At 46.4% G+C, this 27,438-nt stretch overlaps 1 protein-coding gene and 1 long non-coding RNA gene across 2 annotated transcripts in view; both read right to left on the reverse strand.

The window, feature by feature from the left end:
• Positions 1-20,625, reverse strand: part of LOC122943468 — a 69,774-nt gene extending 49,149 nt beyond the window's left edge. The window contains exon 1 of the long non-coding RNA XR_006390870.1: positions 20,519-20,625. This is a non-coding gene — a long non-coding RNA (uncharacterized LOC122943468). The remainder of the gene's footprint in view (positions 1-20,518) is intronic.
• Positions 20,626-24,591: 3,966 nt separating this feature from the next.
• LOC122943489 (immediate early response gene 5 protein-like) lies at positions 24,592-26,676 on the reverse strand. Its single transcript, XM_044301266.1, has one exon. The coding sequence runs from the start codon at positions 26,549-26,551 to the stop codon at positions 25,766-25,768; it is 786 nt and encodes a 261-aa protein (XP_044157201.1). The 5' UTR covers positions 26,552-26,676; the 3' UTR covers positions 24,592-25,765.
• Between the last annotated feature and the right edge of the window lie 762 nt (positions 26,677-27,438).

Genomic DNA, 27,438 nt, shown 5'->3' on the forward strand with positions numbered 1-27,438 from the left:
ATATAAATAGGTAATTTTGATAAAGCTCAGGTTTTGTCCCCAATATTTGTACATGTCTGAAAATTCTTTGGCATTTCTTGGTTCTTTCAACTAAGCATATGCCGGGCATTAATAATCTGAGGTGGATGCCACCAAAGAAAAAGGGCAATTCATGCATGTTTTTTTACAAGCATTTTTTTCTGGGTGGAACTTTACTTTTTTTTCCAGACTTCTTCTTACAGGGAAGACTATGGAAAAAAATAAAAAAATCCCACATCCAGAACATACTGCAAATTGAAGTAAAATGACACTTTAAGAAACACAATGGCCCAGATTTACTAATATGTCTGTGCCAGAAATCTATCCCAAAATTTGTACAAATTGGCACAATTTAGCACATCTAGGGTTTCTATACTTTTTTTTTGAGCAGGCTCGACAAGGGTCGGGCTTATCAGAAAGGTAGTGGAGCTTCAATGGAGAAGGTCAGGGACTAAGATGCACCATTTTGCATTAAAATTTAGCCACAATTCTGGTGTAAAAATATCTCTCAAAGTAAGCCAACCTAGTTGGTACAAAGTCAGAGAGAAGTGTCTGTCCCTTCACCAGATTTATCATCCAGCCTGAGCCTCTGTGATAAATCTGGTTCAGATCTAGACAGCCCATCTAATCTTACACCATCTATAGGATTAGTAAATCTGGGCAATTTTACAATTTCCTTTAAGCCAACGTGTAACATTTAGCCACGTACACAAAATGCAGACAATTATTTTGGTCTCATAATGGTGCCATTCCTGTGTGTATCGCTGTTGCCCTTTTTGGGTCATACAGTCTATTCAGAAAGTCTTCAGAGCCTTTGACTTTTTTCACATTTTATTATGTTGCGGCCTTGTGCTAAAATAAGAAAAATTCTAATTTGCTCCCATCATTCTGCACTCAGAATTTTAGAAATGTTTGCAAATTAAAAAGGAAAAACTAAAATGGTGCATGGACATACTGTAAGTATTCAGACCCTGTGCTATGACACTTGAAATTTAGCTGTAGGGGCTTTTCTATTTCTCTTGATTATCTTTGAGATGTTTCTACACCTTGATTGGAGTCCACCATTAGTAAATTTGCAGCAATCCACTGAGGACCCGGTGTAGAGGATAGGAGTGGTAGTGGCCCTCATGTAGTGCTGTTGTGTCATGTTGTCCTACCTTAGGCCGTCGCTCCCTGGGGTCCGATGCAATGAAAATAAAGTACTGATGAAGGAGGCCAGAGTTAAACGTAACAAAGTCTCTTTTACTAAATGCAATATGGAACTTGAAGTAAATAGCGGTAGGCTTGAAGTGCAATTCTTCTCTGGCACAAGCTGAGGGGATAGGGTGGCAAACTGGAAGGCTACAGTTCTGCACTTAGGTGATACTGATAACGGGTAGCTTGGCTGTAGTCCCTCACCTTACAGCAGGGTCTGTAGATGCTGATGGATCAGTTCACTCTGCTTGTATCTCAAGGCTTTACTTGAGGTTGTCCTTAGCTGTCGTTCTGGCAAGAGGATTGGAACAACCAGGACTCTACCAAGAGCTGGCTGCCCCACCAAACTAAGTAATCGGGGGGAAAGGGCCTTGGTAAGAGAGGTGACCAAGAACCTATTGGTCACTCTGGCTGAGCTCCAAAGATCCTGTGTGCAGATGGGAGAAACTTCCAGAAGGTCAACCATCACTGCAGTTTCCACCAATCTGGGCTTTATGGCAAAATGGCCAGAAAGAAGCCTATCCTCTGTAAAAGACACATGAAAGCCTGTCTGGATTTTGAAAAAAGCACCTAAATGACTGTAAGACAGTGAGAAACAAGATTGTATGATCTGATAAAACCGAGATTGAACTTTTTATCCTCATATCTAAGTGTCATATCTGGAGGAAAAAACCTGCCCAATACCATCCCTACAGTGACGTATGAGGCATGGTAGTGGTGGCAGTATCATCAGAAGACTACAGGCTGTAATCGCTGCCAGAGGTTCAACTAAAGTCCTGAGTAAACTGTCTGAATACTTATTTCAATGCAATATTTTAGTTTGTCCTTTTCAATAAATTAGCAAAAATTTCTAACATTCTGTTTTTGACTTTCTCTCTATGGCATATTGAGTGCAGAATAATGGGGAAAACTTGATTTTGTATTATTTTTGCACAATGAGCAACACTTTTTCCAAATGCACTGTCTATGAATGAGACGACCTGGGCACTAAATTATACCAGTGAAGTCAGAATTAGGGGTGAATATGAAATGAAATTAAAGAACCCCCTGTAGGCAGGATTTGTGGAGTCAGTTCTCCTGATCTGTCTGTTTGAGGAGATCTACTCATTCTGGAGCAGCAGCATCTGCGTTGCACAATTCTTTCATTATTATTCCTAAAAATTTCAAATAAATTAACAACTTGGTGGCATGTGACTACCCTGTCTGTCTCTGTTCCGTCACTTCTGACAGTATCGCACTGACAAGGAGAGAGGTAACACCCAGCTGTCAATTTCTTAATAATATTTCTAGGTGACCGAGGAACGATACAGTTAATAAGAACAGATTATTCAGAATTGTTATTACATAAACAGTACAAAAAGTTTATTAAAACCACAGGTCAGGAGTGGTGAGCGGTCAGGAGTGGTGAGCGGTCAGGAGTGGTGAGCGTTCAGGAGTGGTGAGCGTTCAGGAGTGGTGAGCGTTCAGGAGTGGTGAGCGGTCAGGAGTGGTGAGAGTTCAGGAGTGGTGAGCGGTCAGGAGTGGTGAGAGTTCAGGAGTGGTGAGAGTTCAGGAGTGGTGAGAGTTCAGGAGTGGTGAGCGGTCAGGAGTGGTGAGAGTTCAGGAGTGGTGAGCGGTCAGGAGTGGTGAGCGGTCAGGAGTGGTGAGAGTTCAGGAGTGGTGAGAGTTCAGGAGTGGTGAGAGTTCAGGAGTGGTGAGAGTTCAGGAGTGGTGAGAGTTCAGGAGTGGTGAGAGTTCAGGAGTGGTGAGCGTTCAGGAGTGGTGAGCGGTCAGGAGTGGTGAGAGTTCAGGAGTGGTGAGAGTTCAGGAGTGGTGAGCGGTCAGGAGTGGTGAGAGTTCAGGAGTGGTGAGCGGTCAGGAGTGGTGAGCGGTCAGGAGTGGTGAGCGCTCCTCTTAATTATTTGCAGTATCTCATGATAACCCCCATCTTCACACCAAGTCTTTTACATATGTTCTCCTGTCTTGTAGACCCTCGGGAGGTTTCTGCGCAGTGCAGACTGCGAGGCTCAGAAGGATGTGAATGCCCTTATATGACAACAGTGGACAGTATTTGGTTAATGCTGGCCTGCTTCCAATTTTCCTTACGCTCTGCACCCTCCCCTTCCACTGATGTGTGGGCGAGACTGCTGCTATCTGTCTTGGTTTTCTCACTCTGCTCAGTGACTCATCCTCTTTGTATATTTCTGACACTCCTGATAATTTGTCTCTGGCTTCCTACTATCAACACCATCAGGCTTAACCCATTCACCTCTGCCACAAGCAAAAGTCACAAAGTGTCATGAAAGCTGGAAAGCCAGCACAACTGTAGAAATAAAAGCTATTTAGTGCATTCACTAAATGCAAGTTTTACTTAAAGGGAACCTGTCACCGGGATTTTGTGTATAGAGCTGAGGACATAGGTTGCTAGATGGCCACTAGCACATCCGCAATACCCAGTCCCCATAGCTCTGTGTGCTTTTATTGCTTTAAAAAACCGATTTGATACATATGCAAATTAACCTGAGATGAGTCCTGTACGTTAGATGAGTCAGGGACAGGACTCATCTCAGGTTAATTTGCATATGTATCAAATCGTTTTTTTTACACAATAAAAGCACACAGAGCTATGGGGACTGGGTATTGCAGATGTGCTAGCGGTGATCTAGCAACCCATGTCCCCAGCTCTATACACAAAATCCCGGTGACAGGTTCCCTTTAAGGACTTATTTAGACGACTGTATCCATTTTTGCGGTCTGCAAATTGTGTATCCTCAAACCACGGATACCGGCCATGTGCGTTCTGCATATTGTGGAACAGAACAGCCAGCCCTATGATAGAATTGCCTTTTCTTCTCCGCAATTGTGGACACAAATCAGACAGGTTCTATCTTTTTTTTTGCGGGGCAGCAGAATGGAACTACGGATGTGGACAGCACACGGTGTGCTTATAATCTATATGCAAATGAGCAGTTAAAGAGGACCTTTCACTAGTTTAAAAACTAAAAGCTAACTATATCAGCGGGCAGAGCCGCGCCCAGGGGTCCCCCTGCACTTACTAGTATGTCTGGGCGCCGCTCCGTTCGCCCGTTATAGGCTCTGGTGTCTGCAGCTCCCTCTGTTGTACTGGGCGGAGTTTTTGTATTAGGGTTGTCCCTTGCTGCAGTGCTGGCCAATCGCAGCGCACAGCTCATAGCCTGGGACTCCCAGGCTAAGAGCTGTGCGCTGCGATTGGCCAGCGCTGCAGCAAGGGACACGCCTAATACAAAAACTCCGCCCAGTACAACAGAGGGAGCTGCAGACACCAGAGCCTATAACGGGCGAACGGAGCGGCGCCCAGACATACTAGTAAGTGCAGGGGGACCCCTGGGCGCCGCTCTGCCCACTGATATAGTTAGCTTTTAGTTTTTAAACTAGTGAAAGGTCCTCTTTAAGTGCACCGAGGGTGGGCCCAATCTACTCTGTTCACCCTTGCTCCTCCTGCTTACTCACCTCTGTCAGAACACATACAGGATACATGTGAATGGGTGAAAGCAAATAGCGCCCACAATCAGCTTTGTGGTGAACTGAAAGGTCCGTTTCGGTCTTGAGATGGTTGTTTCCACTACTAGTAGGTGATGAAAATACTTGATGAGGAACTATCACCATGAACATGAAACTTGGGATCATTTAAAGAGAAGTGATACTGCACCTGCTGGCTGTGTGCCATGTGGGCAGCCATTGAGTGGATGCAGAAGAAACAGAGGTCATCTCTCTCTGCATCACCAGTCCATCATCTTCTGAAGGCGAATGGTGGCCATCATGGGAACAAATGGCCAACTGGCACCCAACTTGGACACCATGTTTTCACCAGACTGGTCGTCCTTGCACTGCAATGACCAGATTAAGACAGAGCTGATGGGAACCACAGCAGGTCAAAATGGGACACCTTCTGGTGGTAGTTCATTTCAACACCTGACAACCCTCCATGTCTGGAGGGCTGAGCTTATATGTTGAAGAAGATCGAGATGAAACACGTTCCCTTTGTAATTCTGAGGTGCCTGTAGAGAGGAGAAAGTTCTGCAATGGTTTAAAGCAGGCATCCTCAAACTGCGGCCCTCCAGCTGTTGCAAAACTACAACTCCCAGCATGCCCGAACAGCCTACAGCAGGGCATTGTGGGAGTTGTAGTTTTACAACAGCTGGAGGGCCGCAGTTTGAGGATGCCTGGTTTAAAGGGTATCTGTTACCCAATTATAGACCTTGTTATTATGGTATCTATAAGATTCCCCAACAAAAGTCCGCCTCTACCTACCAAATTGCCCCACGATACTCTGGGTTGATGGCCCCCTCACACGTGGCAGATTTTACTGCAGAAATTTTTGCCTTGTAGATCATTGTGAGGAAATTAGATGTTCCGGGAGTGAGTTGGTAATGAAATTGCCATCATATGAGACCCACTGGGGCATCAGATTGACCAACAGATTTTGTCAGGGTCATTACCACATGTATTTATGCACTCTTAGAAATACCCTTAAGACAACAAGGGTCCAGGCTAAGAGGGGTCTTAATAGTAACCATAGGCACTGGAACATGCCATTGACTATCTTTTCGAAGTGTGCTGCAAACCAAATGGGAGCCTACAGACCGAGGCAGATTGGTCATAGTTCATACAGGGAAACATTCTAGTGGGCTGATGTCTAAGCCATCTGAGGCCTCCTCGCATCCACCACTTGGTTACATAACAACCTGACACTCCAAGCATTAATTAACACTGGGGACATCAGGTACTTCTAGGGAGGTATATTGCGCTGCTGGGGCACTGCATACCTCCCAACTTTGTGGACTGTCAAAGAGGGACACTTGTGGTTCATTGTGTGAAAGTCCATTTTTCAAGCATATTTATACACTTTGAATAGTTTTCTTTGCTCACAATAGCGCAAAAATGATCAGAATAGAGAAATTTCTAAATAACGAATTGCATCAAATAATGAAATAATATACAAGATGGGGTCTAATATACAGATAGTAAACAAACACTTTCTGGATCAATATTGTAATTGTAAAATTGCAAATCTATCCCTCAGATCCAAAAGAGGGACATTTAAGGAGAAAAGAGCTACAGAGGGACTTGGGTCAAAAGTAGGGACTGTCCCTCCAAAAGACGGACATTTGGTCTGGCACTGTGGTATTTGGTTCTGCTGGGGTGGTATTGTGTGCCGCACTACAGTATTGCTGATCCCACCTGCTTGGGTTGTCCCTGCCTACTTGTGTTGACCTTAGCTCATGCCAATTTGGATCTGCTTATGACATGGGGGCACTTTTTTTCCAAGGCCACTTCATGTTCCCAGTCCGCCCCTGCCTACAGGCCAGCTGGAGGTACTGCAACTTGGAAAAACCAACCAGATAGTTACATACCAAAAAAAAAGACTTAAAAAACACAAGAGAAAACCCCAGAAAATATAATTTCCCTTTCATTTCCTCATTCATACTTGACATTATTTCTTTTTAGACCCTGGTCATATATATCCCATATTCTCTCTGCCTACTTTTCCCGCGATCCCTCTCCGATGTATCCCGCGATCCCTCTCCGATGTTCCATGGGTTACAATATTCTTGCTTCTTCCTTTGGGTAACTTTCTTTATTCTCTTGGTGGACATGTCTGAACCTGCCCTTCAACTCTTGAGCTGAGACATGCTTGCAGAAGTGAAAGAGACCATGTGCTCTTTCACAGAGCGGGGGCGGGGAGGGCAGGAAAATCCACAGAATCACATGATACAGACAACCGAGGAAGCTGAAATACAACGTGCTCCTCTTCTGTCCCAGCCGCTGAGCAGTTTCTGCTTCTGACATTGCAGAAGACAGATCTTGCTTTGATAGCTGCAGACATGGACTCCAACCATTGCTGTAATGATCCAATACACAACCTCAAAACAATAATCACTGCATCTACAGTGCCCAAAAATGAACAGAAATCGATGGAATCGCTAGGAAATTGGATCAGACATTTTAAAGGGGTTGTCCAACGAAAAAAATATTCTACAGTTATTAAACTAGCACCTGGATCTGAATAATTTTGCAATTGCATGTAATTAAAAATTAGTGTAGCCAGTGAGCTATTCAATAAAATGTATCTGTATAGCGCCACCTGCTGTTTGCTATTTTTCTAATGTCTCTGTCTACCTCACTGAGGTGGACGCACATGCTCAGTTCCATCCTTCAACTGCAGCAGAAAGGACGTGCCCCCTGAAATAAACCTAGCAGAGCAATGAATAGGGAGATCTCTGGATCCATGGGAGGTACAGGAGTGGAATTGCGTGGTAATCGGACGAATCATGGATTATAATCCACCGCGAGGGTCATTCCACATACTGGTCATGGATTACAATGTATAATCTAGCGTTCACAATTGTTCACGTTGCAATGATATAAAGAAAAATGATTGCATGGTTGACATTTCTTACTTATTTATCCGCAGACAATTTTAGGGATTCAGGCTGCAGCTGCATGGAGAATTTTTGCGGCACGGCTTTCCAATGGAGTGACAGCTGCAGATCACCGAGATTCATGTAATGTATTCCTGCGGACCGCAGCTGCAGCTCAGATTGCTTCCGCTTGCAAAAGGATTGAGTATGATATCATCACTGCTTTCGGTGCATGAAGCCTGTTCAGCTCCCGTAGTAGGAAGCCATAGAGGCTCCTTCTAGTGCAGTATGCACGGCGCGCACTATAACATGGCCGTGTACACCATGGCCTTCATCTGATCATCCAAAAAGTTGGTCGCAGCATAGAAGTGCAACATAATGCGGCATTTAAAGGGGTTTTCCAGAAGTCTGACCTCTACCAATCAGATATTGGCGACCTACCCTGAAGACAGGCCATCAGTACTGAAAACCCCTTTAACAGGACAATAATCCTCTGATTTATAAGGGTATTGTGATTATATTAAAGGGGCTGAGTTGAGAAGTATATGCTAAATTTTTTTTTTTTTTAAAACACAAATGGATTAGACATTTTAACGGGATTGTCCCACAAAAAAAAAAAAAAATTCTACAGTTTTCAAACCAGCACCTCGATCTAAATACTTTTGCAATTGCATGTAATTAAAAATTTTGTACAGCCACTGAGCTATTTTGTTCTTTTTTTTTGTCCGTCTCACTGATCTGGTCGCACGTGCTCAGTTTAAATCTTCAACTGCCACCAGCCATATGTTCTCTTAGAAGCTGGGGCAGTTAGGGGGAGAGAGCTGCAGCAGAAAGGACACAATCCCTGAGCTGCCAAGCTGAAGAGAATCTAGCAGAGCAATGAACGGGGAGATCTCTGGATCCATGTGAGGTCCAGGGCTGGTTCTAGCTTTTAGAAAGGTATAGTCATGGACCATATGATGTCTGATATTCATTTTTTACATCAATCATGGTATAACCTCTTTAAAGGCAAGCACTTGAAAGGGTTTTCTCGGTTCTAGATATTAATGACCCGATCTTAAATCATGCCCCCATCCCCCCTTCTGCTGGATAGGGGATAATTATTAGATTGGTGGGAGTCCGGCTGCGGGGACCACTAGAACGAGGGCCCCAAGAAATGAATGGAACCGCTGATTGAGCACATGCTGTGTCACTCCATTCATTCTCTATGGGAGTGCCGGATACAACACGCTCAGCTCGGCTATTTCTAGCCGTTCCATAGAGATGAATGAAGCAGCGGCGCACCTGTTTGAACTGCCGCACCATTCATTTCAGGGGGCCCTGCAGGATACAAGACCCTCCATCTTGTGATCGTCTGGGATCCCCGGGGTTGGACCCCCACCAATCTAATAGTTACCCCTTATCCTGTGGATAGAGGACAACTTGATATAACTGGAATACTCAGAGCTGAACCCGGACATACCCTTATTTTCACCCACGCAGCCCCCCTGAGGCTAGCATCGGAGCATCTCATGCTCCGAGGCGCTCCCTTGCCCTGCGCTAAATCGCGCAGGGCAAGGGCTCTTTTGTTTTCAATAACACACTGCCGGGCGTAAACTTTTGCCCGGCAGTGTGTTCGGTGACATCACCAGCTCTGATGGGCGGGCTTGAGCGCTGCCCTAGCCGTTTTACTGGCTAGGGCAGCACTAAATCCCGCCCATCAGTGCCGGTGACGTCACCGGGGTTCCTGGCAGCCCCATGGAGAGCCCCGGTATGTCACCGGAACTCCAAAAAATGCCTTTGCCCTGCGCGATTTAGCGCAGGGCAAAGGAGAGCATCGGAGGATGAACTGCTCCAATGCTCAAGTCGGGGGGGGGGGGGGGGGGGGGGGGGTGTGTGTGTGAAGATGGAGGGATGTCCGGGTTCAGCTCTGAACCTGGACAACCCCTTTAAGCTAGGGCACTATAGTGACAGATCACATCATCAATGAGCCTCATAAAAATGGGGGCATGACTTTCCCTATGGATTCACACTTGGTGTCATTCTACTCCATGAACAGATCTGCTGCAAAATCTGTATGTCTTATATTTGCTGCAGCTTTCACCCAAATCTGCAGGAATTCCTCTGCACATGCACATTTAAGACATGCGGGTTTTGCAGCAGATCTGTCCATGGCGTCAAATTACTCGGGGTGATGGCAGAGAACTTGTGTGGATGTGAACTGGAGCTTTACGGTCAAGCTACGTAATGGACAGCTGAATCTATAGGTCTGACGCGTTGCTGGCAGAATGCCTTAATAGCCGCTGTGCGGTTTTCTGTCGTTTTCTATGTGAACAAACATAACCGTCCAGAATCAGAAAAATATGGCTGCTGACTTCAAAAGACAGCGCCACACCTGTCCACAGGATGTGTGCGGTACTGCAACTCAGTCCCATTCACTTCAGTGGAGATGAGCTGTAATACCAGAAACAACCTGTGGACAGGGGAGTCACTGTTTCTGGATGAAAGCAACCACATTTTGATAATGCTACACAACCCCCTTAAAAGGGTATTCCGGTTACATTAAGTTATCATCTATCCACAGGATAGGGGACCCCCCACCGATCTCAAGAACGGGGGGCTCATGCCCCTGCAGCTTTCCTGAAATTACCAGCGGCCGGTTGGGCATGCGTGCGGCCGCTCCATTAATTTCTATAGGAATTCGAGACATAGGTGAGCACTGTACTCAACTATCTCCGGAACTCCCATAGAAATTAATGGAGCAGCCATGAGCATGCAAGACCAGACGCTCCGTTGATTTCAGAGGAGCTGTAGGCGGTACGGGCCCCCGTTCTTGTGGTCCTACCACTGGGACCCCCATGGATCTAATAGTTATTCCCTATTCTGTGGATTTTTCAACCTACTCCCGTAAGCTCTAGAGCTTGTAGACAGAAGTACGACTACAGCACTCATCCAGAGGACTGACGTGGGTGCACGTCCCAGGTTGATCTCTTCCACCCCAGAGATCTATATACAGTACAGACCAAAAGTTTGGACACACCTTCTCATTCAAAGAGTTGTCTTTATTTTCATGACTATGAAAATTGTAGATTCACACTGAAGGCATCAAAACTATGAATTAACACATGTGGAATTATATACATAACAAAAAAGTGTGAAACAACTGAAAATATGTCATATTCTAGGTTCTTCAAAGTAGCCACTTTTTGCTTTGATTACTGCTTTGCACACTCTTGGCATTCTCTTGATGAGCTTCAAGAGGTAGTCATCGGAAATGGTTTTCACTTCACAGGTGTGCCCCGTCAGGTTTAATAAGTGGGATTTCTTGCCTTATAAATGGGGTTGGGACCATCAGTTGCGTTGTGGAGAAGTCAGGTGGATACACAGCTGATAGTCCTACTGAATAGACTGTTAGAATTTGTATTATGGCAAGAAAAAAGCAGCTAAGTAAAGAAAAACGAGTGGCCATCATTACTTTAAGAAATGAAGGTCAGTCAGTCCGAAAAATTGGGAAAACTTTGAAAGTGTCCCCAAGTGCAGTCACAAAAACCATCAAGCGCTACAAAGAAACTGGCTCACATGCAGACCACCCCAGGAAAGGAAGACCAAGAGTCACCTCTGCTGTGGAGGATAAGTTCATCCGAGTCACCAGCCTCAGAAATCGCAGGTTAACAGCAGCTCAGATTGGAGACCAGGTCAATGCCACACAGAGTTCTAGCAGCAGACACATCTCTAGAACAAGTGTTAAGAGGAGACTGTGTGAATCAGGCCTTCATGGTAGAATATCTGCTAGGAAACCACTGCTAAGGACAGGCAACAAGCAGAAGAGACTTGTTTGGGCTAAAGAACACAAGGACTGGACATTAGACCAGTGGAAATCTGTGCTTTGAGTCCAAATTTGAGATCTTTGGTTCCAACCACTGTGTCTTTGTGCGACGCAGAAAAGGTGAACGGATGGACTCCACATGCCTGGTTCCCACCGTGAAGCATGGAGGAGGAGGTGTGATGGTGTGGGGGTGCTTTGCTGGTGACACTGTGGGGGATTTATTCAAAATTGAAGGCATACTGAACCAGCATGGCTGCCACAGCATCTTGCAGCGGCATGCTATTCCATCCGGTTTGCGTTTAGTTGGACCATCATTAATTTTTAACAGGACAATGACCCCAAACACACCTTCAGGCTGTGTAAGGGCTATTTGACCATGAAGGAGAGTGATGGGGTGCTGCGCCAGATGAGCTGGCCTCCACAGTCACCGGACCTGAACTCAGTCGAGATGGTTTGGGGTGAGCTGGACCGCAGAGTGAAGGCAAAAGGGCCAACAAGTGCTAAGCATCTCTGGGAACTCCTTCAAGACTGTTGGAAGACCATTTCAGGTGACTACCTCTTGAAGCTCATCAAGAAAATGCCAAGAGTGTGCAAAGCAGTAATCAAAGCAAAAAGTGGCTACTTTGAAGAACCTAGAATATGACATATTTTCAGTTGTTTCACACGTTTTTGTTATGTATATAATTCCACATGTGTTAATTCATAGTTTTGATGCCTTCAGTGTGAATCTACAATTTTCATAGTCATGAAAATAAAGAAAACTCTTTGAATGAGAAGCTGTGTCCAAACTTTTGGTCTGTACTGTAAATACTTAAATTTGGTTTGAGACAGCACACCAGATGATCTTCAAGAAAAAATTATACTTTTATTGATTTTTCAACATCAGTGGTACATATTATAGCAACGTTTCGGGCCCAAATTTGGTGCCCTTCATCAGGCTATAAAATAGATAAAGACATAGATAAAGTCTTTACACTTAAGTCGCATAACTTTCCGGTCACCCATACAAGCCCTTTATGGGCGGTGCACGTACTGGGGTCACGCTGTCCTAATTAAGGTCTCTCTCCTTTATAAACTCACGGCTTGCTCCATGCGTTATGCACGCAGTGAAATCCGACATCGGTCCTATACAGGTAACCCACCTCATTTCTATTATTAAATAGCCATCCTCTACATTTACTGATATTGCATTTTGGTCTCTTGTGTTTCTCTTACCTCGGTTACTTGGACATAGGGACTCTAATACACGCAGACCCAGTTTCCTTACTGCCAATGCCTCTGCAACATATTCCTTTAGACAATCATGCCTCCTACCTAATGTCTTTTACTATTCAATCATGAGTTCTTTGATCATCTGATCGCTCTCCTGTATAAGCAATTTCTCTTCAACATATATTATATGTATTTATCATGCCGCTAGTTATGCAGACTATATGAGTATACAAGACGTTTCCAAAATTGCTATAGATTTATAGCTAAGTACAATAATGTCACTATGTATATAATGCTAATATTGTATAACCATTACAATTGTATAATACTCACCTTAATTTATCTGATGGGGCTAGCCACTCACTGTTATAGTCCTGAAATATGCTAATATCCTAATCATGTAAAGAACATGTGGGTTACTCTTCTTCCCCCTCCCCTTTATACGTATATATAATTGCAAAGCTCTAGAGCTGTCCGCCAGTCTTCCCTGGGGTATTGTGGGAATCCCATTTCTCCATATACTGGAACATGGGAAGAAGGTATGCATATGAGCTCTAAACAAGCCCTGCCTCTAATGCCACCAGATGTAAGGCAGCTATCCTATGTCAGTGTTCGACCCATTAAATAGGCCTTGAGGCGTGAAGCGGATAATAAAGAAGCCAGCATCTCATCTGCAGACAGCTGTTTCAGGGTGATTACCCCTCATCAGTGCAGAGCAGAGAGTACTGGTTTAACTGGGTGAGAGGCCTCGGTCAGGATCTGGGGGATACTATATCTCCTTATGGAGAGTGCATGTGGATAGTCTAATATTGTGTTTTTCCATGTCCTTCCTACATATATTATTGTACATATATCATTTAGTATTGACTTGGCCTCTAGTCGCTCCTTGTTGACCTACTTGAGTTATCTGCCCAGCTGTATTAGAATATGTACATTTGCTGGATCATATGCATGCTGTGAGCGTCACTTAGAAGGGTGTTCCTCAGGACAGGTCATCAATATCACTCTCGGCACCACTGCCGATCTGCTGTTTGGAGGGCCTGTGACGCTCATGCAAGTGCCGTGTCCTCTTCAGTGTTTACCTGTACACCATCTACATTGTGGAGGTGGAGCAATGCAATTACAGCTTTCTCTCCCAAAATACAAAATGGACAAGAATAGGACATTTTTTGCCGGCCGGTGGAACGGACAAGGTGTGCTGTCTGCATATTTTGCGGCCCCATTTAAATAAATGGGTCCACATCTGATTTGCATAAAATAAGGTTTGGGTGGGGCCAACAGCTATTAAAGGGGTTGTCCCCGCTGGACATCAGGAACAGATACTTACCTTTTCTCCGCTGCTGGGTCCCAACTCCTTCGGTTCGACGATCTCCAGTTCCCTGCTTGTCAACCTCCAAGTTGGACAGGGGTCACGTGAGCCACCGCAGCCAATAACTGGCTGCAGCAGTGAAGCGCCCCCCTAAACGGAAAGTTACCCATGGACATGCTGTTCGGGGGACAGGTCACTGCTCTGGAAGTAAACAACCATGAAGTGGTGTGCCAACACCACAGCAGTGGACCCAAAAAGCTAAAACCCAGCAGTGCGGAGCATACTGTCCTCCAAGGGTCTGGTGGGGAGGAGGGGGAAGCAGACGAAAATCATTTTAAAGCTGGACAACACCCTTTAAGTCTAGATGAGTGGTTTCATTGTGTGACCATTTAGGCCTCTTTCAGACGGGCGTTGCGGGAAAATGTACGGGTGCGTTGCGGGAACATGCACGATTTTTCCGCGCGAGGGCAAAACATTGTAATGCGTTTTGCACGCGCGTGAGAAAAATCTGCATGTTTGGTACCCAACCCCGAACTTATTCACAGAAGTTCGGGCTTGGGATCGGTGTTCTGTAGATTGTATTATTTTCCCTTATAACATGGTTATAAGGGAAAATAATAGCATTCTGAATACAGAATGCATAGTAGAATAGCGCTGGAGGGGTTAAAAATAAATAAAAAATAATTTAACTCACCTGGCCGGCATCTCTTCTGTTTTCTTTCTTTGCTGTGTGCAGGAACAGGACCTGTGGTGATGTCACTCCGGTCATCACATGGTCCATCACATGATCCATCACCATGGTAAAAGATCATGTGATGGATCATGTGATGACCGGAGTGACGTCACCACAGGTCCTGTTCCTGCACACAGCACAGAAGACAGACAGAAGAGATGCCGGCTGCGCGATCAAGTGGATTAAGGTGAGTTAAATTATTATTTTAAAAAAATTAACCCCTCGAGCGCTATTTTACTATGCATTCTGTATTCAGAATGCTATTGTTTTCCCTTATAACCATGTTATAAGGGAAAATAATAATGATCGGGTCTCCATACCGATAGTCTCCTAGCAACCGTGCGTGAAAATCGCACCGCATCCGCACTTGCTTGCGGATGCTTGCAATTTTCACTCAACCCCATTCATTTCTATGGGGCCTGCGTTACGTGAAAAACGCACAAAATAGAGCATGCTGCGATTTTCATGCAACGCCCAAGTTATGCGTGAAAATCACTGCTCATGTGAACAGCCTCATAGAAATGAATAGGTTGGGATTCAGTGCGGGTCAACTCACGCATCGCATCCGCGCGGAATACTCGCCCGGGTGAAAGGGGCCTTAGTGATTGCTTTTGCTAACAGAGTTTTGCAAATCTAACAATTCATTTAAAGCATACCTGAAGATCTGCGATTTTCATCTAAGGTGGTCGGGTGCAAGTATTTACACCTTGAGACAACTGCAAGCGACAATTTCAGTTAGCTGAACAGTACACATCATTGAAGCTTTTGAATAGATAGAATAAATTTGCTTACCGAAATTTGTCTTTCCTTGAGTCCAAAGGCAGCACATATATCCTTTTTTTGTGTGCTGCAGAAGGACGATAAAGGGAAGATATATATATAGATAGATAGATAGATAATAGATAAATAGATAATAGATAGATAGATAGATAATAGAGATATAGATAATAGAGATATAGATAATAGATAGATAGATAATAGATAGATAGATAATAGAGATATAGATAATAGATAGATAGATAGATAGATAGATAGATAGATAGATAGATAATAGATAGATATCAGATAGATAGATAATAGATAATAGAGAGATGCTAGATAGATAGATAATAAATAGATAATAGATCGATAGATAAATAGATAATAGATAGATAGATAGATAAATAGAGATATAGATAATAGAGATATAGATAATAGATAGATAGATAATAGATAGATATCAGATAGATAATAGATAGATAATAGATAGATAATAGATAGATGATAGATAGATGATAGATAGATAGATAGATAGATAATAGAGAGATAATAGAGAGATCAGATAGATGGATAGATAGAGAGATAGATAATAGATAGATGATAGATAGATAGATAGATAATAGAGAGATGCTAGATAGATAGATAATAGATAGATAAGAGAGAGATGCTAGATAGATAGATAGATAGATAATAGAGAGATGCTAGATAGATTAGATAACCAGGCAACAGTCTGGAAGATCCTGGTGGAATCCTGTGAATTTTTTTTTAGGATTTCACAGTCAAACACGTGATACTCCATTCCTTTGTGGCCCTGGTATATTTTTTATGTTTAGGTGAATGCGGCAGCAGGGAAATGTCCTGTACAGTATATCTTAGTATACCGCCACGTGTGTGTATCCATGGTGCAGCGCATGTAAACAGTGCCGCCTTGCACCCCCCAAGAAGGGCCAAAAATTAGCAATGAGTACAAAACCTATAAAGTGCTTACAGGAGGGCCAACACCTCGACATCGAAGAGCAAATACAAGGCTGCAGAAGGGGTTAAGATTTCCCAAACAGGACAATACATCCCCCCTCCTCCCTTCCTTCCACATTTTCCTAAAGAGGGCAGGATGTGAGGCGGCCGCCCCCCTCCTCAGCCGCCTTCCCCGGGGAGAATGGTTGTGTGAGGAATGCAGCCAGCTCTTTTAGCTCACTGGATTCCAGAGCTGTGAGGCAGACAAGAAGAAGGAGGGGGAGGAGGGCGAGGCCGCCGGTATTCCTGTCATGTGATTGTGTGGAAGGCTGAGAAAGAACAGGATCCTTCTGAGACCCACCCAGTAACACTGCCAGTGGCAAGCAGGCTCCCACCAGACCGCAAACCAGCAATGTCCGGTCTAAAGGTCCAGCATTGACGCCAGGATGGCGAACTTGTGGCTTATTTCGCTAATCTTCTCCGAAACCCAGAGGAGCATTGCCTGGCCTTACACCCTCCATAAGGAGAAATAGCGCCCCCCTTTAAAATGCACGCAAAACATATTAGGAAGGAAACAGGTGCCCTATTCAATGGTTCTCTAGTCTTTGGATTTTTCCGGATGATTATTTTCCTAGCCGTGCCATTTTGCTAAGGAAAACCCTAATCACTGCAGAGCGTTGCTCAGCAACAGAGGCTGCCATTAGTGGGTGACACCTCTGGCACTCCATGGAGGCCGGCAGTCATGTTCAGTAGTACATACGCATTCAGGGGGACATTTGTCAAGTCTTGATTCCTTCCTGTGCTGCTGGAAGATGGCCCAAATGTATGCAGAGACGCACAACCCTCATATATTTGGCGCATCTTCCGACGCACTTAAATCGAATCAGCCTCCTAGCTGACGTAGATTTAAAAAAACACCTGTCCCCTCTCCTGACATGTCTGTTTTAGTAATTACTAAAATTACTAGCATCCCCCATGTAATTAACCATTGTGGGGCATATATGGTGTGCCATTCCTGTATTATTCCTGCTAGAAGTTTACAAATAAATTGCCAGCAGTCTGCAGTAAAGGTACCGCTGGGTGTTACCAGTAGTGGGTGTGTCTGACTGTCCAATCAGTGCTAATGGTGTCAGACAGGGCAGGGACACCCCCCCAACTAGTAACACCCATCTGTACCTTTACTGCAAGCTGCTGGCAATTCATTCATAAACTTCTGGTAACAGAGGAACGGCACATCATAGAGTCATAAGAACAGATGCTCCAGAATTGTTATCACATGGGGGATGCAAGTAGTTACTACAACTGACATGTCAGGAGAGGGGACAGGTCCTCTTTAAGCCTTTCTAACCAACAAAAAACTGGCATGAAGAAAGATAGGCCTGTGGCACCACCCAAGGCATGCCCCCTTTTCTTACCACTTCTTAATAGTGGCGTGAAGGGGAATATGTCACACATATTGACACACAAATGGCGTGTGACAAAATGTGCGACCTATTTACGCCACTATAGAGGTTAATAAATGCCCCCCTTAATGTGTATACACTTTCGCTCCTGGATGCCCGGGAGTGTGAGATGGGCCCGTGTCTGGGATGTGAATGGCACCTAGCTGTTATACCACATACAGCCTGTGGACAGGAGTGGCACTGTTTTAGAAAGAAAGAAGTCCTGCTTTTTGAAGCCTTTATTAACATTTCCATCTATCCTCCATAATCCAGATCGTTCATATCCAAGACTTTTCTTGTGCTGCACCAGTTTTCTGGAATGCAATCACCCCCCCAACATCCATAGTTTTAAACGTGGCTCCCATGTTGACTAATCTAACTGCTTTCATTCAACAGTATTCCACACTCCTTGCACCCAAAGGTTATGTTCAAACTGTGAATTTTTCCTGTATTCCTCACCAAAATCTGCACAAAAGCCTTGCAGCATCCCGTTAACGTAATTGGAAAGTCTGAGCCGCATGGACTTCATGTCATAGAAAGCAAAGAAGTAGCTGTATGACAAACTGCAATTCTGCAGCAGAAACTTAAAGGTCAGCAGATTTCATTGCGAAAGAATCATGCACACAGCCATGTCCACATTTCGGTCTGCAAAATATGAATATCTCTTGTGTGCAGTCCGCATTTTTCTCACTCCCATCAATAGAAAGGACTGTTCTCATCCACAATACAACTCCTGACATGCCGTAATAGCTGTAGGCTGTCCAGGCATGCCGGGAGTTGTAGTTTGGCAACAGCTGGAGGGCTGCAGGTTGGGCATCCATAAACAAGACTACTCCACCCGCGAGGGAATGTCCCTGCGCTGAAGAAGTGACGCCCTGACACTTGATTGACATCTCACATCTTCGCCATTGCTCCGAGTAGTAGAGCAAGCGGAAAGGCTCTGCTTCTGCTACCGGAGCAGCTCTGGTCATGCGCTGCTACACTTCCAGGCAGAGGCGCATGAACAGGTGCTGATCCGTTAGCAGACCCTCCGCGCTTGCTCCTCTACTTGGAGCGGCGGCACAGGTGTGAGATTGTCAAGCCTGGCAAAGATGTCTGGCCCTGCCAATCAACTGCAGGGGGCACAGCCGCTCATAGGTGGAGAGTTTGTGTTCATGACAAATTGATTTGCTTGGCTTTAGGCCTCGTGCACACAAACATTTTTTTTCCATGTCCATTCCGTTTTTTTCCATGTCAGTATGCAGAACCATTCATTTCAATGGCGGTACACAAAGCAATGTTTCGGGCACATAGGATGCCCTTCGTCAGGCAGAAGTGTCCACTGGACCAAGGGAAAGAGCCAGCGCTGGCTCTTTCTTTCGGTCCAGTGGACACTTTTCAGCCTGACGAAGGGCATCCTATGTAATCTTTTTTTTTCGGATCTGTGTTCATGTGCATGAACCCAGGAATTACGGTAGGTAAAATCTATAGTCCTAGCGTCCTTAGTCGATCAGTTCTGGTACTGTCGCCATAGCGCCAGCGAGTATTCTCTGAGCAGGTGTTGCAGTTGGGTTTCTACAGATTCCAGATGATGACCACTAATTATCCATCACATCAGTCTTTTTACCACTTCAAGCGGCAGGGTTAGCTTTGGCAAAATCTTGGCCTACCAATCGTGCCTCACAGAGAACACGCTCCACCGCCATGTGGTTACGGCTCAGGAAGTCGCAGCCGTCACTTCATGAAAGGATCTCTCGCCTACAATGATTTCCTGCAGTTGTCTAGCTTCATTGACTTTCCAGTTATATATACAACATCGTAGAACAATGTATCAGCCGGCATGTTAAAATAAACCACACATTGAGAAGGGAAACCTACTGGCACAGCTTCTGGCAAGCGAAATGCCCAACAAAGACTAGATTTATGCCACGGCGCTGTGCAAGGCCTGGCAACGTAATGCATTCCTTGGTGTCCTTGGCTCTGCTGTAGTACATGCGTGGTGATGACATAATGGGGGGGGGGGTCAATCTTCTCAACTTATGTTGCTGCCTACGATTTAGGCCTCATGCACACGACCGTATCTGTTTGGCGGTCTGCAAATCACAGATCTGCAAAATATGGAGGCGGCGCGCGCGCTGCCCGGGTTTTACTTGCAAAACCATTTTTTTTCCGTTCACGGTTCTCATTTTGCAGACGTATTCCATCACACGGATGCAGACAGCACGCTGATGATCGGTGTGCTTTCTGAATTCTATGTTCTGGTCCACAAAATGCGGATGCAACACGGACTGCATAAAGGAGACGCTCGTATGCGTGGTGCCTTATAAAATAACGCTGCGCTCAAGACTCTCTGGACTGATCTGCTGTACCTACAGTACGTGCCCCCATCCCATACTAAAAATAAAAAATTTACCTCAATTCCTTGTTGACTGTAGAAAATATTTGCAACCTTATTTTTTGTTTTTTCAGCTACGAAACAGCAGCAATTACAAAAAAATCTAATGGGACATGATTTCCAGGACATGTCATTTCAGTAGTAAAGGGTCAGCACAGAGGATACCCATGGTGCGTCGGCAATTTGAACCAATTAGAAATGCAAATCATTGATCAGTCTGGGACAAGTTGTCCCCACTTTGGCCAGAAGGCACATACGGTATTCATGTCACAAGCGCCTCGATATCAGACTTGTCACGTTGGCATCACGACTGCTTATACTTTCTAGTATGTACATACCTCGCCTGGTATGATCGCCAGTTCCCTGTCTATGAGATTTAGTTTCATACATTCAGTGATCTCAGCGACGGCATGCCATAGTCCCGCTTGGAAGAAGCTTCCCAAAGTGGCGTTGCTCTTCCTGCCTGTTCCCACGATCCTTTGCTCGCAGGTCATCTACTATTCCTGGTAAATAAGCTTGTTTTGCATACGGTGATTGCAGCGTGCCCGGAGCCAGATTACAGCGCAGTGTGGTTATTTACCGTCAGGGAGACAAATCATCTGTTCTCAAACATGGAGAGGCCATCGAGGATATTTAAAATACTGGTAGATAACGTAGGCTGTAGGGTTCCTCCAGCAGCTGACTACCAGGTTTGTCCCAAAATGATCAGATGCGTAGATGACGCGTAGACTTGACGGCCCCTTATCTTAGAAGATACGACCTTCAAAAGTATGTAGAAACAAGTTTGCAGAAATCCAAGGCCGACCCTTAAAATTTCTGCAGCAGATTTGCACGCTATGGATTCCACATCCATACAAAGCTGGCTGACCGCTGCACGATACACACCAAGAAGCTGGTTCTTACATTTCAAGTTAGCAAACATAATTATGCAGCATATTAGCTACGGCACAAAATTTCCATTGAATTCATTGGGATGCACGTTGCCGGCGAATATCATTTGTATTACGATGCCGAATATCATTTGTATTCCATGCCGAAATACACCAGTGAACAAGGCCTAAGCTAGGAACATGCTCTCCTGGGTTCTAGTGGTATCTTGTTTCCAACCTCTAGCGAAACTACAACCCAAAGCATTTCCTGGGAGTAGTAGTTTCCCAACAGCTGGAGACCACTGCCAACCTTTTCTGTACATACAGTGACCACAAATAGAAGATCACACCCTTTTAACCCGACCAGATGTCCTGTGATCGATTTTTAAGTTCCAACATACTGGTAAACTGCTTTGAGAGGACAACCCTCTCCTGGAAGACCACTTTCAATGAAACTTTGGTTGGTTGCCTCAAAGAGGTTTGGAAAATCAGTTATACCAAGGCTGGAGTTGGTGTGTTTTTTCAAGACAAAGGCAGGAGTGAATTTCAAAGGATAGGGAATAAAAAGGGTTATCCTAGAAAAAATATTGATGACCTATCCTCAGAATAGGTCATAGATATCAGATCGACGTTGGTCCAACTCCTTGGACCCCCACAGATCAGCTGTTAGAAGAGGTTGGGCGCTCCGTGGCCTCTCCCTAGGTCATGTGACATCACCGTACATCGATCACATGACCTGGTTGCAGCTCAGCTACATAGAAGTGAATGGGGCAGAGTTGCAATACCAAGCACAGCCACTATACGATGGACAGCGCTGTACTTTGAAAGCTGCTGGGAGTCCACAGCGCTCACCAGAGATCCTTGTCTCCCTAAAACAGCTGATCAGCAGGAGTTCTAGGACACGGACCTCGCTGATGTGATATTGATGACCTGTCCTGTGGATAGGTTATGAATGTTATTTCCCAGATAAGTCCTTTAAAGGAGCGGTCTCATCTCAGACTTTGATGGCATCCTCCCAAGGATATGCCACCAATATTAGATTCGTGCAGGTCCCACCCTCTGGAACCTGCTCCTATCTCCACAAAGGGACAAAGTGAAAACGAGCACACCACCTACACGAAAGGTGCTCTTCATTCAACGCTATGGGCGTTCCGAAAATGGCAGAGCGAGCCTAGCTATATTCTGAACTCCCACAACGGTGAATGGCAAGAGCACCGCACATGCACGGCCACCTCTCCATTCACTGCTAAGGAACTGCTGGAAATAGACTCCCACAGCGGTAGAAGATAGCCAAGCCTGCGTGGTGCACCCTCCTTCACTTTGAGGGCCCCGTTCTGGAAATAGTAGCGGGTCCCTGACGTGGGATCTGCACTTAACTGACATTGGTGACATATCCTAGCAATATGTCACCAATGTGAGATGGGAATAAAAAGTTGTAATACTTTTAGGAGCAGATACAACTCTTCATACAAGTCCTGGGGTAATAAGTATGATGTTACATAAGCCACCAGTTCCTCTGTGGATACAGATCAGCGCTGGCAGGAAAACCATTAATCAAGTTCAATGTGACCTTTGGTCAGATAGGAGGTGACCATTTCACTGGCACCTGCTCCCAACATGAGATCACTGAAGGCCTATCACAGGAGCCTGAAACGAGGAAGCTCATTTGCATCAGCTGCAGGAAGGACTTTGTATCTTGATTTACTGCGGGGACAGAAAGGTTGTACAAAAATAGCAATTCTGGGAAGCGTGAAACTAGATATCTACTGAGCAGAGCAGTCAGGTTATAAAGCTGAGAAAAATAACAGTTCAACCAGAGGCACCAGGGATGAGCATCTGGTGGTGGCCATAACCTCTATAGGACTTCTGGCTGAGTGTAAATTCCTAAAAATCCAGGGGTTGTCCAGGACTTAGATACTGATCTGCAGGACATGTCTGACACCCTGCACCCTCACCTTTGGGTAAACTATAGGGTACAGAAGGCTCCACACACGGTCATTTCCCAGCATCACTTGAATGGAAGCTGAGCTTCTAGCTCCATATATCGCATGGTTTCCAGGACCAGCCTGAAACAGCTTATCTGTGGGGTGCAGGGTGTCAGACCCCACCAATACTCATGACCTAGCCTGAGTCTTGAAAACCCCCATTAAAAAGGTTATTTAAAGGAATTTTTATTTAAAGTAACTGGATAGGATCGATTAATAATAATTTAGAAGCTTTACTCGCTGTGCTGGTCTCCAGTGCTCTGTACTTCCTGCCCCAAGTCTACACAGCCAGAAACACTAGGAAAAGCCAGCTCAGTCACCGGCCGAAGCCGCAACCCACGTCAGCCAGTAATTGACCGGGCAGGGCTTTTCCACCATATCCAGCTTTGTCACGTCAGGAGAGAAAGTGCAAAGCAGCAGGAATCGGAGCAGCAAGTCAAGCTTCATTATTTTTTCTTAACAGATCCGGGCCCCCTGGAACATGTCAAGAGTCCCCCTTTATGCAAAATTGGAGGGGACATATGAATGCCTGCAAAACAATTTAGATTTCATACCCAAGTGCAGATCAGCATCCAGATGTTTCCTGGATGTCTGGCGCTAGGGTCTTACGCGCCTCTACCTGTAATATGATGCAGAGGGAGCTACTTTCCACTGGACAGATGATGTCCCCTAAAATCTGATATTCATGTTTCCACACAACATCCAACATGGCATGAAATTCTTGCATCACTATGCGGATATGACTACCTTAAAGGGGTTGGCCCATCCCAGACTGATGGTATATCCTCTAGGACCTGCGCCTATCTCCAGAAGGGGACCCCCAAGGTGAACGGAGCGGAACAGTCACCCTCCATTCAGCTCTATGGGAGTTCCAAAAATAGCTAAGCACCAGCTTGGCTATTTCCAGAATTCCCACAGTGGTGAATGGAGGGGTGGCCGATGCACTCTTCAGCGTGGTGCGGTGGGGGGGGGGGCTTGCTCTACTATTTTTGAAACTCCCATAGTGATGAATGGAGAGCATACCTAGCATGAGCGATGTGCCTTCTTCACTTAGGGGGTACACTTCAGGAAGAGGAACCTGCACCCTGACACTTATGGCATATCCTAGCAATATACCAATGTCTCAGATGGGAATACCCCTTTATTAGGAATCTACCTGATCACTGGGCCTCAGGCCAGTTTTTACACAAGTCATCATACAGGCAACACTCCAACCCCCTCATTTCCTTTTACTAGACCACCATAGAGCGGTGTGTGGTCACCCGGCCTTATAGTGACAGGTATGGATAGAGGCTGTGAACTGGAGCCCCTTCTCTGCCTCGGTGGGGCCCCACCTCCATCTGTGTGTTGCCTGGACAAACCCTTCAATTTTAGCATACAATGGCTTCTTTAACACCAGCATCCACCACCCCATGAGCAACCCCCCCCACCAAATACATACAAGCTGGCACCCGGAGCAAACCAAATGCCGCCCGTTTCCGACCGACTTGTTACTCTAATGTTTCGATCATTTATAAAGTTCCAGCAAAAGAAACAAAACAAGCGAAAACCAGTGGAAACTTTTGAAAATATTTAATACGTGTCAAACACGTAGAAACGTCATTTTTGTACAGGATTCCAAAGTTACAGCATTGTGCATGAAAAATACTGTAAACTCCCAATGTCATCGGCTTCTAGCCGGACCGCTCCGTCTTCTAAAACGGAGACGGGTGGGCGATCCGGCCGGGTGTGGACAAAGTCTCTCAACGCGAGCACCGAACTCTGACAAGAGCTGTCGAGAAATACACATACAATATACTTAGAGGGTCGAAACACAAACACTGAACAGTCACTTCCTCCTGCGTGTACAAGTCCGTAATGGTGTCAGAGCCGCTGGGAAAGTAGTACCGGGAACTGCCTACGCACAAAAGGAGACAGACTGGTTGGCGCTGTAACTGCCGGCGTGGTCCACAACAAGATGGCTGGTCCCTTTAATTTCATCGTAGGCAATGACTGGCTGTTCAAAAGCGACCAGGAGTAAGGGGGGGGGGGTGCATTATATCCATGTTGTCAGGTATTTTTTATTCTCTCAAGTCAAGACATGTAAATGGAAGGAGTGGCTGAGTCAACTCAAGGGCCCCAGCATACAATGGGTGGGTGGCAGGGAGTAGAAGCAGATGGGAACTCCCCCCCCCCCTAAAAGGGAACTCCCCTTGCACGTGGTGACCAAAAGAGACAGGGGGGGATGGGGAGACATTCTTGCCTGGGGGGAGGGGGGAATTTAGTGAATAGATTTCCACAAGGGGGGTTCTCAGGACCAACTGTAAGATGCCCTCAACCCAAATATAGAGTTAAGACAAAATACTCTTAAAGGGAACTTTTAAACAGGCACTAGACCTTAAAGGCAAAGCTTAGTCAGACCAGATATTACTTCCCGCTTTAAAGAAAAACTCTAGGGTTTAGTGCCCCTTTAAAAGGGTGAGGCTCAGTGGACCACCAGGAGGACAAGCCATGATGGGTCTCTAAGGCACTTAACCCTTTCCTTGTCAGCAGCTCCCGCCTGGCAACGAACGGGTTAATCCGAGCTGAGAGAAGTGATACATTGTAACCAAACAAGATTCCAACGCTGACGTCACGTGGTCTACAGTTTCAAAATATCATTGAAAAAATGAAAATAAAACAAAAATAACGCAACGTTCTCCAACCCCCAGACAACAAGGACACGGGACAGCACGGCGCGGCTCCGGGGGGATCAGAAGGCCTCTATGGCCGTGCTCCAGGGGGTGATGCTGGAGCTGATGGCCGGCTCGCTGCAGCCGGCGGCGGGGGAGGAGGCGGCAGCAGAGTCCAGCTCCTGCACCTCCTGCCCGGCCTCGGCGTCCGTCTGCGCCCCCGGCTCCTTGGTGAGAAGTCCTGAGAAGCTGGAGCCGAAGATGCTGATGAGGTTGGCCACGTTCTCGGTCTCCATCTCCTCCTCCACCTCCTCACCCGGCTCCGGCACCTCCTGTTCCCTCTGCTCCCGCCTCGCCCGCTTCAGGACCGGCCCGTCCGGCGTGCTGCCCCCGCTCCTCTTCCGACAGCAGGGCGGGCTGGCGGGCTCTGTGGAGTGACGGGCTTCGGAGGAGTCCGGGAGGGAGCAACCGGCGTGGGACTGGCAGGAGCAGCACGGAACTCCCCGGGAGTGCAGAGTCTCCTCCTGCGTCCTGCAGGAGCGGGGAGCCGGGCAGGAACAAGTCCTGGGGTCCCTCCCGGCTGCGGCCGCCTGATCCTCTGCAGCAGGGGACGCCTCCGGCTCTTGCGGGCTTGGATACACTCCATAGTCCTCCGGGCACTGGCTTAGATACACCTGCTGAGCGCTGCGCAGCACCAGGGACACCATGAGGTTCTTGTGAAGCTTGATCCCTCCGCGTTGCACCCGGGAATGGTAAATCTTCCCCAGAGAGATGCTGACGATCCTGTGCGCCTCCAGGCGGAAGCCCAGCCCGGGCGGATGGGTCTCTCTGCACTCCGGCTCGGGGGCTGCGGCTTCGTGCTGCATCTTGTGCTCGCAGGACAGAGGAGCTGGAGCGGTTTCGTTGCCCAGCTTTGCGGCTGTGTTGTCGTTGTCGTCGGCGGATCTGCACCTCACAGACAGCGGTACTGCTCCGATCAGGTCCCAGCGCCAACTAAACGCGGGCGCGCTACCTCCAAGGTCTTATATACGTGACACGTCACGTCCCCGGCGACCAATCAGAATGCTTTCACGCCCCCTTCCGTGCAAAGGCGCCTGATTGTCCTCACGTGACCGGGAACCAATCGGGTTCCGCGGGAGCAACTGCTCACAATTCGAACGACGACCCGCGGAGATTGCTCTTAAGGGGGCGATGCCACTGACCCGTGTTACCGCCGAATGCTACGTGCATATCCTATGGAAACACGTCTACCTAATGTACCGCCCTCTCGTGTAGTAAGAGCCGGAGCAGCGGGACCGATAACTGTATTAGCTGCGGTATAACCTCGGCAAGGAGGGGGAGGAGGCGTTGCCGCTTTAAGAGTAGCTGTGTTTTGATCGTGTGTCGGTTCCCAGGCTGATGTAATGCTTCTGTAAGTTTCAGACGCGGTCATGTGACGCGCTGTGAGGCGAGAGGGGGGGGGGGTGTGACTGGCTCTTGTGTATATGTGCGGGGTTGCACGCACACAGACACCTCGTGCCTCCCGGGACCGCTGCCCCTGTGGTAGGTCAGGGCCCTGCAGCGGCGCAGAGCTGCTTGTCCTCAAGAATTGCATGGGAGCCTGCAAGAAGACTCATCAGCTAATGTAGTCCACAGCACCGGAACATTATCAGCAGCAGAGTGCCACCACCAATATGTCTGACACTAAGGCATGCCTCTAATTCTGTCCAGTGCCACTTAGTGCCCCACACAGTAGATTTACCCCTTAGTGCTC

The sequence above is a fragment of the Bufo gargarizans genome, chromosome 7, assembly GCF_014858855.1.
Source record: "Bufo gargarizans isolate SCDJY-AF-19 chromosome 7, ASM1485885v1, whole genome shotgun sequence".
NCBI lineage: Eukaryota > Metazoa > Chordata > Amphibia > Anura > Bufonidae > Bufo > Bufo gargarizans.

Bases quoted from the DNA above. Each gene is read 5' to 3' on its own strand.
- LOC122943489 (XM_044301266.1), bottom strand. From the start codon at position 26,551: ATGCAGCACGAAGCCGCAGCCCCCGAGCCGGAGTGCAGAGAGACCCAT.